At 47.3% G+C, this 14,172-nt stretch overlaps 1 protein-coding gene across 1 annotated transcript in view; it reads left to right on the top strand.

The window, feature by feature from the left end:
* The window catches only part of LOC144123050 (uncharacterized), a 222,422-nt gene that overhangs the window by 160,749 nt on the left and 47,501 nt on the right, over positions 1–14,172 (top strand). Inside the window, exon 3 of the mRNA XM_077655964.1 lies at positions 7,120–7,190. Within this exon, the coding sequence (XP_077512090.1) occupies positions 7,120–7,190 (71 nt within the window). The remainder of the gene's footprint in view (positions 1–7,119; positions 7,191–14,172) is intronic.

Here is a 14,172-nt window from a genome sequence, read left to right on the forward strand (position 1 = left end):
AGGATACCTGCGGCGGATAACCGGTTGACTTGTTTGTGGGAGCCGCGGGGCATGCTGTGGTGGCAAGGATTTGTCAAGGCGTTTCTAGAACAAAGCGCAATGACGCCAAGTTTTACCAGTTTTGCGTGGGCGGAGCGAAAAGCTCTGAGGGGCTTATTGCCGCGAGATTAGTAGCTCCAGCAAACGTGGTTGTCGGTGAGAGAAAAGTTAATATCTACGAAGCGTATTTCTGTTACGGATCTCTCCGGAGAACACTCGGACCGAAAGAATGGACTAGGCGACGGGTGTACCCACACAAACGCACATTTAATACACCCTACGTGGCACACACACTAGAACACAAAACTAACAAAACTAACACAAAATACAAAGACTATAAATACACACGACCTGGGTACACTGCTGCTAGCGTCTACTACTAGTGTTCTACTATTAGCGGTCGGCGTTCGTGCTCACGGTTGGTTCGGTTTGGCTGCGGCGTTGTATGGATCCAGTAGGCGGCGTCGAGTTGAGTTGAGTTGAGTGGTTGTAAACTACCGGTGGGATTAGCCTTGCAGTTGCTGCCGGCAATTGCTCCACCGTAGCGACACTTAAATAGAAATCACAGAAACACTGTCCGCAAAAACCCAAATAGACACTCCTGAGGTCACCATGTAGAGGCCAAATCCGTGTCCTGCAGGTAAAGTAGAAGAAGGCGAGAAGCATCCCTTCCACTCGACTGGCTCCCGCGCGGGAAAACAATGTCCTGAAGAGAACTGTGAGGAACTCCTGCCTTCTTGAGGGATCCGAATAACACAGCCCGTTCCGCGTTGTACAAAGTACAGCACAAGAGGTAATGTTATATGTCACCACACACACCACACGTTGAACACAATGGTGGCAACGCTAGGCCAGTCTTATACGTCCACGCCGGCGTACGAGCAGAATCCGTGCGAACGCGGTGCAGCAAAGTGGCTTGGTACCTTTGAGGCGGCGTTCGCCGTGCTTGGGGTGGCGTTGCTGGCTGTGTCGTACAAGCTCCCGGTCCAAGCGCCCGTGGAGGTGATGCCGGTGTTGGCGTTGGGGGCACCACCCGGATGGGTGGCAACACCGCTGGAGACACCCCTTGTCGTAGCAGGTGGTAGCGTCCTCTGTTGACTGCCCGGAACGGGCTCAGGCACGGCAAGAAGCCCACGATGCGATGTCGTAGAACGCGACCTCACCGGAGCAGTAGCCGGCGTCGCTCTCTTCCAGCCGATGTGTCCCTGACCTCCCGGAGCCTCCGCTTCTCTGCTGTTCCCCCTTGTACCTCGCTCTCACTCACCCTTTTATAGCCTCGGTGTTAGTCCACGTAAGCCTTGTCGTCATCTTCTCTTCTCCACCAATCATCTCTCTCCACCTCGCCGAATGCTTCTCCACCAATCATCTCTCTCCACCTCAACGAATGCTTCTTCTTCCTCTTCTTTATTCTTCGGTTAATTCGCGTCGTCTTCTTCACACCTTTTTCCTTTAAAATTCAATTTAGGCTCCCTAATATATGTGACAATTTCCCCGTCAGATGGTAGTTCATGCCTTAGTTTTAGAGGGGTGCGATCATTCCGCAAGGCTGCTAAAGTCTTGCTAGCTTGGTGCTGAAGGCAGTTCCGGTCACAGTCAATAAACACTAAAAAATCACCAACCAATCTAAAATCCTTAAAAACTTTTGAACCCTCACGGCGGCTCTTGAGGGCTCTGTCGTGGTAGCTTAAAAACAGATCACTGATCATCGGTGCTATACAAGAGCCACTGCATACTACACCTTCTTTTTGTATGAAAGGTTCGTTATTACAGTGTTCCGTATTCCAAAGTGAGCTTGGAACGCAGGTCGGTGACCGTCCGAGGCTCATTAAGGAAAACCATGCCCAATATCACGTCGCGGATCACTGGAGGACCTTCGTCGTTTCCTCGCCAAGCAACCTGACCTCCTCAGGTTGCTTTGTTTCGTTTTCTCTACGGGGGCTTGGTGGCCTTCCTCGGACAGCCGCGGTTTAGCTGCGGTTTGGTGATGAAAAACGTGTGGTGGACGGCGACGCGGAGCAAGACGTACGGCTTGAAAAGTACTTACCTCTGCCCAGGTAGTCGTCGTCGATTTCCTGTGGTCTCAGGCCGGGGAGCGGTCGTGGGGCGCCGATGGCGAAACCACGCAGGCTGATGCGCCGGTACGGGCAGTGAAGAAGTATGTGGTCAGCATAGCCACAATGGAAGCACAGTGGGTTGTCGTCGGGAGTCCTCTGCTCGTCGCATTTCGTATGGCCGTTGCGTCATTCATAAGTTGGGCGAGCGGGAGCCAGGAAGGGTCATTTCTGCAGAGCTGTTAGAATGTTAGAATGTACGGCAAGCGACACTGATGAGCTAGGAGGACAGGGCAAGATAATTATATTAGGCGACATGAACGCACATATAGAAGACCTGGATGGGTACACAGATTCGACAGGAAGCATGCTGCAGGACATGCGTGACAGGCATGATTTAGTTGTATGCAACAGTACCGAGAAGTGCGCAGGGCTCATAACATGGGAGGCAGGGAGTCTACACTCGACGATATATTATGCATTAAGGTCACAGAGGATGTATAATAAATTAGGGGTAATGAGCATGGATAAAAATGGTTCCAGAAGTCTAGGTAGTGACCACAAACGTATCAAGTTGAGTTTCAAACGAGAAACCAATCTAGGACTGAAACGAGATGAACAATCAGAGCGGAATTTTTACTCAGAAAAGCAATTGGAAGCAGCAGCCAAACAAATTGAGGAAGTAGTTATTGAGGATAATGAAACAGAATGGACTTGTACCAAATTAACTCAATTAGTACAGCTAGAGCTAGCCAAGGTGCCAGTAAAGCCAAAAGGGAAAAGACGCAAACCCAATAGTTGGTGGGATGAGGAGGTCAAGAGGGCTATAGAGAAATGTCAGGAAGTGTCCAGGGGACACAGATATTCCAAGAACCAGAAGTTGAATTAGATAAGAAATGAGATACCTTCATAAAGTGTAGAAGGGAAGCTTCATATTTGATTAATGAGAAAATTAGAAAAAAAGGGTGCCCAATGGACGTCACAAGGAAATAAAAAGGATAGAAAAGCAGCTCAAAAATTCTGGAGATAATATTATAATAATGTTAATAATAATAATAATAATTAATGGTTTTGGGGGAAAGGAAATGGCGCAGTATCTGTCTCATATATCGTTGGACACCTGAACCGCGCCGTAAGGGAAGGGATAAAGGAGGGAGTGAAAGAAGAAAGGAAGAAGAGGTGCCGTAGTGGAGGGCTCCGGAATAATTTCGACCACCTGGAGATCTTTAACGTGCACTGACATCGCACAGCACACGGGCGCCGTAGCGTTTTTCCTCCATAAAAACGCAACCGCCGCGGTCGGGTTCGAACCCGGGAACTCCGGATCAGTAGTCGAGCGCCCTAACCACTGAGCCACCGCGGCGGGTTCTGGAAACTTCTAAATGCAAAGAATAATAAGACTAGGCTAGAGCGAAGATTTATTCTCACAGATCAGGGTATTCGACAGGAAGTGGATGAAGCAATGAAACACATAGGAAGAAGGATGAGAGAAAAATTTAAAGAAAGAAATGTTGCACATAATTTATCGAAGGAGGATAGACGGGTTACTGCAATTGCTTCACTTGATCAAAGAGAGTGGGAAAGAGCAGAGAAGAAGGTTCCTAGTGGCACTTCAACAGGACCAGATGGTATTCCGATTATGTTGATAAAGAAGGTGGGACCAAAATCCATGCAGACATTAATACAGGTAGCGAATAACATGATATTGGATGGCAAAGTCCCCGATGAATGGCGATTAAGCCGAATGAACATGATATATAAGGGAAAGGGGGACAAAGCTGACGTAAGTAACTACGGTCCCATAATAGTGACATCTGTGGTTTACAGTGTGGTGATGCAGATTATAAAAAACAGACTGCAGGCTTGGGTGGAGAACGAGGGCGTGCTACGGTAGCTACAAAATGGGTGCCGGAAACAAAGGAGGTTGGAGCAGAATCTGTTTTCATTGACGCAGTGTATAGAGATTGCTGAAAAGGAACACACTCCCCTATGGCTAGCGTTTCTCGATATTAGGAGAGCCTACGACAACTTTATTCAAGAGTATTTGTGGCACATACTGGGCACATTGTGTGTGGAAAATGGAGTAATTAATTTTTTCAAAGATATATATATATATATATATATATATATATATATATATATATATATAAAGGTAACAGAGTGCTTATAAAATGGGAAAAAATGTACTAGGGCCTAAAGAGATACAGCGGGGGCTTAGGCAAGGATGTCCTTTGTTTCCTTTGTTGTCCATGTTGTACCTGCAAGGGTTAGAGACCAAGCTAGACAGAAGTGGACTAGGCTTCAACCGTTCTGTTTTCAAGCAAGGGGAATGGATTAAACAGTCATTACCAGGACTAATATACGGGGATGATATAGTGCTAATGCTGACAACAGAGATTTGCAGAAGTTGATAGACATATGTGGTACAGAGGGAGATAGATTATGTTTCAAGTTTAGTAAGAAAACATCTGCAGTTATATTTAATGATTAGGGCGGCGAGCATAGAATACAGGAGTTCGCGCTAGAAGTGGTACAAGTATCTTGGGCTGTGGATAAATAGCGGTGCTGAGTATCTGACAGAGCATGAAAAATATGTAATGAATAAAGCTAGTAGGAATGCAGCTGTCATAAAATATAGGGCACTGTGGAATTACAATAGGTATGAAGTGGAAAGAGGGATGTCGAAAGGAGTGATGGTTCCTAGTCTGACTTTCGGCAATGCGTTCTTGTGCATGAGACCAGATGTTCAAGCAAGGCTATAAATCAAACAACGCGGCGTAGGGAGGCTAGCTTTGGGAGCACATGGCAATGCACCAAATCAGGGGGTACAGGGGGATATGGGATGGGCATCGTTCGAGAGCAGAGAATCTAGCAGTAAGATAGCATTTGAGAAGCGATTGAGACAAATGGGAGAAAAGCAGTGGGCTAGGAAAGCTTTCAGACAGCTGTACATAAGGAATGTTGACACAAAATGAAAAAAGAAAAGCAAATATCTGAACAGGAGTAGGGGGGGGGGGGCAAATCAGCAATAACGAAACAGAGAGAGCTCTGTGGAAAACAGGGATGCTGACGAAATCGGCACTGGGAACATACAGGGTCTTTAAGCAGGAAATTGCCAAAGAAAATATCTGTGATAATTGTAGGAGAAGCTCTTTCTTGTTTGAGGCAAGGACAGGAGTTTTGCGGATCAAGACATATAGAGTCAGGTACCACGCGATAGACACGTTGTGCGTTGCGCTCGGAGAGGAAGAGGAAACGGCTGAACACTTGATACTTTTCTGCAAAGGGCTTCATCATACAGTGGAAAGGAGCGGGGCTCATTTATATAAAGCATTGGAGTTTAGGGACGGTGAAGGTAAAGTAGATTTTAAGCGGGTAGAAGTAATCAAGTGAAGGTTATCTGATTGGTGGCTAAAATCAAGACAAGAGTAAAATTTGATAAGTCATGGCTAGGTGGCTTGAGCCACCGCCCGATTTAAAGGGTTCAGCCTTATCCATCCATCCATCCATCCATCCATCCATCCATCCATCCATCCATCCATCCATCCATCCATCCATCCAACCGTCCGTCCATCCAACCGTCCGTCCGTCCAACCGTCCGTCCGTCCGTCCGTCCGTCCATCCATCCGTCCATCCGTCCGTCCGTCCGTCCGTCCGTCCGTCCGTCCGTCCGTCCGTCCATCCATCCATCCATCCATCCATCCATCCATCCATCCATCCATCCATCCATCCATCCATCCATCCATCCATCCATCCATCCATCCATCCATCCATCCATCCATCCATGTTTCCCGTCTGTCGAAGGGGGCTGGGGGTGGCTCGTCTGGCCGCAGGACTGCGTAGTGCGGCGGCGTATGTCGTGGTCTGGTGTTGTGGGGTCGTCGGAGTCGGGGTTGCAAGTGCCTGTTGCACTTCTTCCCGTACCACATCCATGATAACCGCTGCTTGCGGCTGTGGGGGGCATGGAAGCATTCGTCGTCGGTCTTCGCAGACAATCTTACGCATGATGTCCTGTACGCTGTCACTGGTGGTCGTTGAGGTGTCCGCATGGCTCATGGAGAAAGCTGTGGTGTCCGGTCGTACTAGAGAGCCCTGACCGCGAGGGCCTTCTCGATTGTACAGACTTCGATTGTGAATTTGGCGACTCTTTTGGGTGGGTTTCGGGCCAGTCCGGCAAAAAATTTTACTCCGATCCCCTGCATCCAAAAGTGCGCCTCCTTCTCTGCGGTAATTTGAGGGTCTTCGCTCCAGAACACACGGCGCATCTCTTCTACGTACTCAAGGACGGTCTCGTTGGTGAGTTGGACACGCGTCTGGAGCATAATTCGGATTTTGCTTTGCGAACAATGCTTGTGAATGTTTTCACGAATTCTTTTCTAAATTCCTTCAATTTGTAGGGAAGCCTCACGATTCTCGTACCAGGTTTTAGATAGGTCATTCAGGATGAAAATGACGTAGAGTAGCTTTGCTTGGTTATCCCATGCGTTGAATGCCGATACACGTTCAAACTGATCCAGATGCCAAGTCTTAGTGACGGCAGTCAAGGCAGTGAGCGAGACAGCGAAAAGTGCTCCTTTGTGTAAGCTGTTTATTGGGCTGACCTCCGCCCACAGTGGATTGAATCACTCGGCGGCGGCGAAAGCAACAAGCGTGCTCGGCGGTCGTCGAACATAATGCCCGCCGCTCTCGGCCGTGCTCAATTTAAAGCCGATAGCGAACTTTCTAGATGCCGCGTGCTAAGCAAGAACTGTCTGGGGCAGCCTAGAATTAGATCTGCCTGGATGCGATCAATCAAGATAAATCTGGCCGCGTCTTGCATCACAAAGCGATAAAGCGGCGTACTAGGAGCTTAGAAGAATCAACAATTAAACACTACGAAGATTCACGGCAATATTTTTGCAAAATCTTCACCGCGCTTTAGAGAACGTTTTCTGCAATACGCTAGCTGCCCTTAAGTTATTTAAGACCAGCGCCGTTGGAAGCTCGCTAGGAGTGCACTGCTTACGCTAAACCTCCTTTTTAATTTCAGACGACACGCTGGACGTGCAAGCAAGACTTGACTACGTCTACTTGGAAGCTCAGAAGAAAGGGGCGTATGCGGTAAGTTCGCGTCCCTAGCGGTAATGCAGCTGCCCCTCTCAGTTGCCTACTAGCGTGATGTGTCCTCTCCCCGAAAGAGAGTGATCTGCAGAAGTTATAGAAAAAGGAGTGCAGGTTAGGACCGATTCACACCACAGACTATTCACCCTTGCCACGTGGCGTCCTACTCCCGCTCCTTCCATTCGCTCCGCCCATTTCTAATCCGCACATAGCCACGCCTCCGGCTTCTAACTTTACACTTGGCGGTAAGTGGATCAGACCTGTTCATAGTAATTCGTTATGCTAGTTTACTCGCATTGTTCGTCGGGAGCAAACCAGGTGGACCTGAATTGAAACGGAATGTGACACCTAACTTGTTGGGCTAGTTGGTAGGCCATGATCTCAGAGGAACCAGCGCAAAAAGAACAACGGACAAGAAACAAGGAGGCCGACACGGACAGAGGCGCTGAACTTTCAACTTTATTTCTGAAGAAATATTGCAACCTATCTAACAGGAACCTGTCAGAGGCAATGACGCACAAGCAGAGCAAAACAATCTTTTGACCGGACAATGATTCAGGAAAAAAATGAAGGGGCAGTGGCAACAAGCAAGCAAAAACGAACACAGCTCTTTACTAAAAATATCAAGAAAAAAAATTGAAGATGAATGGCCAACAAGGAACACGCCATAAACAAGCAAAGATAAAAACATGGTCATGAAGAGAAAAATGATAAAAGGTATCAAAAAATATAACGAGTTAAAACGCCAAAAAGTAACACAGCAAAAAGATAAAACTAAGCTATACATGCATTAACTATAACATATGGTCGAAAGTGATGAAAGTGATAAAAAATGCAGTAGACGTGATGGGAGGGTTGCACAGCTAATGCCTCGAATTTCGTGTCAGATAGGCAAGTTTTTTTTCCTGATAGACAAACAGAAGGCTTGCTAATGCAGTTGTCATTTAATGATGCTATGTTGACTGCTTCAATGATCTCACGGGGCATCTTGTTTCTGTTCCTCGCTATGACTACAGTTTTTTTCGAATTGGGGCAAACAGCCTGTTTCCACAGCTTCACAATCACGACAATGAATACCAATGTGGCGGCACTTTTGAACGCTTACGTTGTAGTCATGCTCTTTTAGTCTTTCATTTGGACAACGTCCAGTCTGACCGATATATTGCTTTCCACACGACAATGGCATAGAATAAACAGCTTAATCTGTGCACTGCACGGAACTCTGTTGGTGCTAAATACTGCATTTACTTGTCTTTTTACGTGGTTCATTGACCCGTATGCAAAGCTGGGAAAGTTTCTCAGTAGCACTAAAGACGACCTCAACGCCAACTAGTTTTCCAATTTTTTTCATATTGTGCGAAATGCGATGCAAGTAGGGCATCACGACTACCTTCTTACTGGAGGTAAGTGCGGAAGTAGGCTCATTTGATATTCTAAACCAAAACAGTAAATGCAGTATGAGCACCAACAGAGTTTCGTGCAGTGCACAGATTCAGTTGTTTATTCTATTCCATTGTCTTGTGGTAAGCAATATATCGGTCAGACTGGACAGTGTCTAAATGAAAGACTAAAAGAGCATGACTACAACGTAAGCGTTCAAAACTGCCACGACATTGGTATTCATTGTCGGCATTGTGAAGCTGTGGAAACAGGCTGTTTGCCCCAATTTGAAAAAAAAAAGAACTGTAGTAATAGCGAGGAACAGAATCAAGATGCCCCGTGAGATCATTGAAGCAGTCAACATAGCATCATTAAGTGACAACTGCATTAGCAAGCCTTCTGTTTGTCTATCAGAAAAATAACTTGCCTATCTGACACGAAATTCGAGGCATTAGCTGTGCAACCCTCCCACCATGTCTACTGGATTTTTTAGCATTTTCATCACTTTTGACCACATGTTATAGTTAATCTGCATGTAGAGCGTAGTTTTATCTTTCTACCGGGTTACTCTTTGGCGTTTTAACTCGTTAAAAGTTTATACCATTTATCGTTTTTCTCTCCATGACCGTGTTTTTATCTGTGCTTGTTTATGGCGTGTTCCTTGTTGGCCAGTCATCTTCAAATTTTTTTCTTGATATTTTTAATAAAGAGCTGTGTTGGTTTTTGCTTGCGTGTTGCCACTGCCTCTTCGTTTATTTCCTGAATCATTGCCCGATCAAAAGATTGTTTTGCTCTGCTTGTGCGTCATTGCCTCGGACAGGTTAGTGTATAAATAGGTTGCAATAGTTCTGCCGAAATAAAGTTGAAAGTTCAGCGCTTCTGTCCTTGTCCGCCTCCTTGTTTCTTGTCCGTTGTTCTTGCGTTGGTTCATCTGAAATGTGACACCTGTTCCATACTCTTTATCCGGTCCCAAATAAGTTCCAGTTATTGACTGAAACTTAAATGGAACTTTAAAAAAAGGTTCCACTTATATATATGGAACCAACGTTCCAGATAGACAACTAAGGAAATATGCGGAACAATGCTCCAATTAAACGGGGAAGGTTTTAAGTAGAACACGAATCTCCTCATACATGTATCTTGAGCACATGTTTCACATACAGACAGCTCGTGAGTCTCGGCCTAATCGACAGTTTCACTAATCGGCTCCGCTGCACAACAGGGACGCCCAACCCCGCTGGTTGCTGGTATCGCATGCTCTGGACGCGGTGGACATATATACTAGGGCATGTTCAGGCATCATTGAACTGCATGAAAAGAACGCTTTGCACGAAGCGCGCCTTTTCCGTGAATGACATTGCTTCGTCCAAGATAATCTCAGCAATCCCAGAACTAAAAAAGACAAAAAATAATGGTTAGAGATGATCCTGTTTTATGACACGGAGCTATAGTGTTTAAATGATCATACATCTTCTGGCACTTGCATACAGTGTTGCCCGTTATTTATGTTGGACGGAATTAGACTTGTGCTGAATTCACCCTAAGCTGCTGAAGCACTAACTATGAGGACCATTACGTGCCTTCCACGCATCACACCGGTAATAGCTTTACAAGAGAATGCGCAGCTAAATACCATTGATGAACTGGTGCAGCAGCGCCGTGAAGCGCGCAGCCTTAAGGCCAGTCTATCACACTCCACGCATGCAATGAGGACTTAGGCAACGTCACATTCCATTCCTCAGCCGCCAACGCCAGTTCTTCCCCCATGGAAGTTTGTACAGCTCAGCAACAACAAGCCAACAGATAATCGTGGCCAACATCTGCTCATTCGGCATCGTTGCTTCGCCAGGAATATGAGGAACAAGATGCTTGCATGCCTGAAGGATCCATTGTTGTCTACGTAGACGCAAGCATACAAGGCTGCAACGCAACAACAGCTATCTACTGCCCGTGCAGAACTGCCCTGAATAAAACCTCTTGGTTTCAGCTTACGGAACCCCCTTCGTCCTTTTGTGCTGAGCTCGTTGCAGTTCAAGAAGCTCTCTGCTCCGTGGCCGACATAACTATATATGCGCCCTGCGGCCCGCGTTGTCATCCGCACTGACGCCCTTCAAGTTGTCCGGTTGCTACGACGTGTTAGCCGCTGTCCAACGATATGTCAGGACATCCACCGGCTCGCGACACGCATCCCGCAGCCAGTACGTATTGAGTGGCTCCCACGGGATCTGCTGACCTCTCAAAGCCAGGCAGATTTAGCGACCCGCATTGCGAATCCAGACTCATCATTGACTCGCCTCCTCTTTTTGGACAACTTTAACCTCTTTTTATCAAGAAAGGAAATCCGGCGCCGCACACGTGCTCTCATCCCTCCGTGTGCGGTAACCCTCCCCCGCGGTCTTACCCGTGCAGAGGAGGTTGCGCTTAGGAGGATCCGGGTCGGGGTTGCCTTCACACCACCCGTCACTCGGAAGTGGCCTCAGTACCGAGATTTGTTTCCTCGGCCAGGGTGTCCGATATGTAAACACGAGGACATTGAAGCCGACATTCATCACTTATGTAGGACTGCCCAGCTCTCGAGCCTACAAGGATCCGGCACCTGATGGTAGCGGGTCCTTCCCCAAGCAACCCTGCTTCATACATTGCCAGGACGCAGGGACCGTACCATCCTTCCCTACTGGACTTCATCAAATCAGCTAGCCTTTTTTCATTAATTTAATCTCTACTACATCATTCATCACACCTTCACCCATCATTCATGCACTGGGCCAATAAATTTCGCTTTAAAAAAAGCACTAACGAAAACGACACGAGAGAACTACGGGCGCTAGATGAATTACCATGTGGGATGTTTAAGTTTATATTGTTTAGCACTGTTAAGGAAAATTTATTTCACGGAAAAAGGAGGTCAAGCTGGGCAAACACATCCTTTCAATTGCTTATTATAAAAGCAAACTTGTAGTTGCTGAAAACGAGAAAGACAGATTTTGACGAATTCACATTTCTAGCTATCACGCCATTTCATTTCTGTAGTGAGAGATACACTACGCTACACAGTCGAGCTTTTCGCCGTGAGCCTGGGAGGCCGATAGTGCGCATGCGTGAAACCAGAGAGGAGGAGCAGTTGAGCGGTGCATGACGTCAGAGTTCGCCACCGCCGTCGCGCGAGGAGCCGCGCCGGCCGGACTACGCCTGCCATTGCCGCGCGTGAATGCGCATGCGCGCCAACCGGAAAAGGGCAGCAGCTGAGCAGCACATGACGTCCCAGCCCGGCCGCCGCCGCGGCCGCGTGTGGGGTCGTGTGGATAAACTGCGTATGTGCGGCTGTGTGTATAAAAGCTGAGTTGATAAGACTCGGTGTATCACAATCGCTTCGTATGTGTGACGAAAAGGAGACTCCATCCGCCGCTATGCGACGGTATCGTCAGGAGAAGATAAATTCTTCGGACCCTGAAGTCGTCGCCTGGCACTTGGCCGCTATTCAGAGAAAGAATGAACATCAGAAGGATAAACGAGCGGTGGAGACGCCTGAACAAACAGAAGAACATCTTTCCAAGCGGAGACTCCAAGAGGTGGAGCGTAACAAGCGGCGCATAGCAGCTCGGATGGTTCCTTCGCAAGAAAATCAAGATGAAGCAATGTCAACAACATCATTATTAGCAACAACTGAAGAGGAGGTGTAAAGGTTCGTCGTATAACTGCTCACGCGATTGGACTAGGGGGGAACTGCAGCTCTCGCTACGTATATCCTGACATAGCTGAGCTAAGCCACTGCCATTTTTTTAGCGAATATATACACAGCCGTTCGGATCCATAGTCCTGCAGCGCTCGCCTTTGGCTGCGCCTAGAGCACATCCAAAGCGTGCCCGCGCGAGAAAAAAAATAAAGGCGGCGCAGGGCTGTGACACGTGAAGCCACGGCAGGCTGTTCTATTCATGCCTAGGTCCGAGTCAGCTGCTCGTTCCTTCGCTTCAAAGGCAGAAGCCTGTAGTCATTATATCTAGTTCAAGGACGAAATACAAAGCAAACAAAGCAGTAAGAGCAGACCTCGTGATAATAAGATGGAAACATGCGCAAACACTTATGTCGTAACAGTGAATATTCCTTAAATTCTGATTACAACAAATATGCGTCAACAATTGATAAATAAAACCGCAGAAATGTTCATGAGCTGCAGGAGGGGCCCTCAGAGCTAAGAGTTGGTACCAATAATAAATCTCCTACACGGGCCTTTTGCATGACATTTCGAGCTCACATCATGTATAAAAATTTATGATTCGTTAAGTATCTTCAGTGGACTATTTCTGTTACACGATATAACTGCCTTATATATCACGCGCCTTTGTGACATTAGTTTTAATGTGCGGATGGATGTCGTTTAAAAGGCTTAAGAACATAACAGCAGCAGTCCCACTAGTCGCTATTTCTCATGCCCAAATACAGGCAACAAAAAAATTTGAACGGCATGTTCAGCAACACCTCTTTCGGATCGTGGTAGAGAGTGAAATATAGCGAGCTCCACCTTCTGATCAAGAGGGGAAGACTGCGGAAAAAGCATTCACTTAAATTCCCAACGCCCAACGAGCACGAAGATCGTATGATTCATAAAAAAAAGCTGTAGGGGGCAAGGGCGGGGGGGGGGGGGGCGGGAGCTTTACGAGCAGTTGTCTCGACCAGACGCATCGCTCCAAGACGCTTCCATCGCTCAGACTGTTTGAAGCTTTTTGGTCCGGACCTCTTTGGGCTAGTCTCTCACAAATAGAAGGGCCACCACCACCACCGTGTTCCCCACAACCTGTGCACAACGGTTTGAACGCTTCCGCGTCGAAGACTACCCCAGGGAACCGTCCCGATGCATCAGATACGCCTACCACCGATGCCGCCAACATGGCTCCTGGGCAGCCTCGGGAAGACTCCGCCGCGGCACAGATAACGCGCCGCTATCTCTCGCTGTGCATGTCGCCGACGCAAGCATGACGGATGAGGATTCGAGCAAAATAGTCGTGGCGATGCCTGTTTGGAATCCCTTCTCTGCTCTTTCCACGGAAAACATGCCTGGAAATAATCCTTGTCAGGAAGGATCTTACACATTTCTTTTTTCAAAATTTACCATTCAACCCAGGATGGGGTTAGGCACCTCCCAGGGCGCTTAAAAACATTTTCTTCTTGAACAAACAATACGGCGCAAAACTTGGCCGCTCGCAGACATGTATAAAAGCTCGCAACGCGGATACGCATTTTCGGTCGCGAGGCTCTGGCTTGGTTCCCATAGTCACCACTTTGGGCAGAATCGATCACTATGCTGATAGTGACCATTCTGAAGAAGACGATTGGCAGTCTGTTAGGCGAAAGAACAAGGCTACAGCTGCCGATCCAATCAGTGTTAAACACACTGTGATAATTAAGCTAACCTCACGTGGACAACTATAGACACACTCCCCGCATGCTGGGTACGCGGTGAAATTGTCGATGAGCTTCAAAAAATTCATTTTCACTCAGGCTTTCAAGTACGGCCTCTTGAAAGAAGTAGTCAGTTTGCAGCCAACATATCGCATGCGCATGGTTATGGCCAACCTCACGTACTACTTGCGCAAAATAATTAACC

This window comes from Amblyomma americanum, chromosome 3 (genome assembly GCF_052857255.1).
Source record: "Amblyomma americanum isolate KBUSLIRL-KWMA chromosome 3, ASM5285725v1, whole genome shotgun sequence".
Taxonomy (NCBI): Eukaryota; Metazoa; Arthropoda; class Arachnida; order Ixodida; family Ixodidae; genus Amblyomma; species Amblyomma americanum.